This window comes from Condylura cristata, unplaced genomic scaffold (assembly GCF_000260355.1).
Source record: "Condylura cristata isolate star-nosed mole 26May11 unplaced genomic scaffold, ConCri1.0 scaffold00045, whole genome shotgun sequence".
Taxonomy (NCBI): domain Eukaryota; kingdom Metazoa; phylum Chordata; class Mammalia; order Eulipotyphla; family Talpidae; genus Condylura; species Condylura cristata.
The window spans coordinates 3,557,854-3,559,353 of NW_004567146.1; the positions used below are offsets into that span (position 1 = coordinate 3,557,854).

General features: G+C 39.5%; 1 protein-coding gene across 1 annotated transcript; it reads right to left on the bottom strand.

Moving 5' to 3' along the window:
* Window positions 1-212: 212 nt before the first annotated feature.
* On the bottom strand, window positions 213-1,151 carry LOC101628352 (olfactory receptor 4K13). The gene has a single exon (XM_004694575.2). It carries the CDS (start codon window positions 1,149-1,151, stop codon window positions 213-215), a length of 939 nt encoding a protein of 312 aa, XP_004694632.1.
* Window positions 1,152-1,500: the final 349 nt, after the last annotated feature.

Consider the following 1,500-nt stretch of genomic DNA (forward strand, 5'->3'; position numbering starts at 1 on the left):
TCTGAAGAGAGTATTTTTCCTATAAACTATACTTTAAAATTTAATAAAAGTGCAGTACTCATATTAAAAACTGAGATTTCTCATCCCTTCCCTGTTGTGAGTTCTAACTAAATTTATAAATAGAATCAGATACATGAAAGAGCAAATTTTCTTTACACAGAACTTGAAATTCAATAAAAATTTACTCTTTAAAATGTCCAAATATGCTTCATTTACAAAGTGTGTTTTGAATTTATATGTCGAGTCCTTATCTTCTTAATGGCTGCTTTTACCTCTTGATTCCTTAATGTATAAATAATAGGATTTAAAAGAGGGGTGAAAATTGTATAAAACACAGAGAGAATTTTATCTACAGAGTATTTTCTGAAGGGCCATGCATAGATGAAGACACATGGGGCAAAGAACAGAGTCACAACCGTGATGTGTGCTGAGAGAGTGGAGAAGGCCTTAGAGGAACTACCCGCAGCGCGGTGCCTGACCGAGTATATGATGACTGTATAGGACACAAGCAAGAGGAGGAAGCAGATGAGGGACAGGAGACCACTGTCAGCAATGACCAGGAGTTGCAGCACATAGGTGTCCTTGCAGGCAAGTTTGATCACAAGGGGGAGGTCACAAAAAAAGCTGTCCACAACATTGGGACCGCAGAAGGGCAAGTTCAACATGAAAGCCATCTGACTAGAGGAGTGCACAAATCCAACTGCATAGGAGCATATCACTAGCCCTGTGAGCACCCGTGGGTTCATGATCGTCATATAATGGAGAGGTTTGCATATGGCAACATACCTGTCTACGGCCATGGCTACAAGCAACATCATCTCACTCCCACCTAGGAGGTGCATGAAGAACATTTGAGAATAACAACCCCACCAAGAGATGGTTTTCTTTTCTCGGAGCAGATCCACAATCATCTTAGGGGTAGCAAAGGAAGCCAGGATCATATCAATACAGGAGAGGTTGATAAGGAGAAAATACATTGGTGTGTGAAGGCGTGAATCAAATGTGACAGTGACCAAGATGAGGAGGTTTCCTAACACGATCCCCAAATAGACTGCAGAGAATCCCAGAAAGAATAAAACCTGAAGATTATGAGATTTGGAAAGTCCCAGCAAAATGAACTCAGTTACCAATGAATGGTTTATCCTTTCCATGGCATCCACTTTCCCCCATAATAATCAAAATGAATGAGAATAAGAGGTTTTCCAGGAAGGATGGTTCATGTTGATGCCCAACTTTGATTATAAAATAGCCCTAAATGATCCAGAGAAGTATACCAAATGGAAGCAGAATTCAGGACAAATTTCTGAAAAACAAAAATAAACACAGTACATGAAACCATAATTGTAAAGGTTGTGAACTCAGAAACAGAAGACCTCAATACAACACTTACTTGAGCCACTCACTGGGCAACGTCCTACAAGTAACTCTCCTTTTTAGGGTTCGGTTTCTTCCTCAGTAAACTCAAAATATAGAACCATAATATATAATGTCTTTATCTCC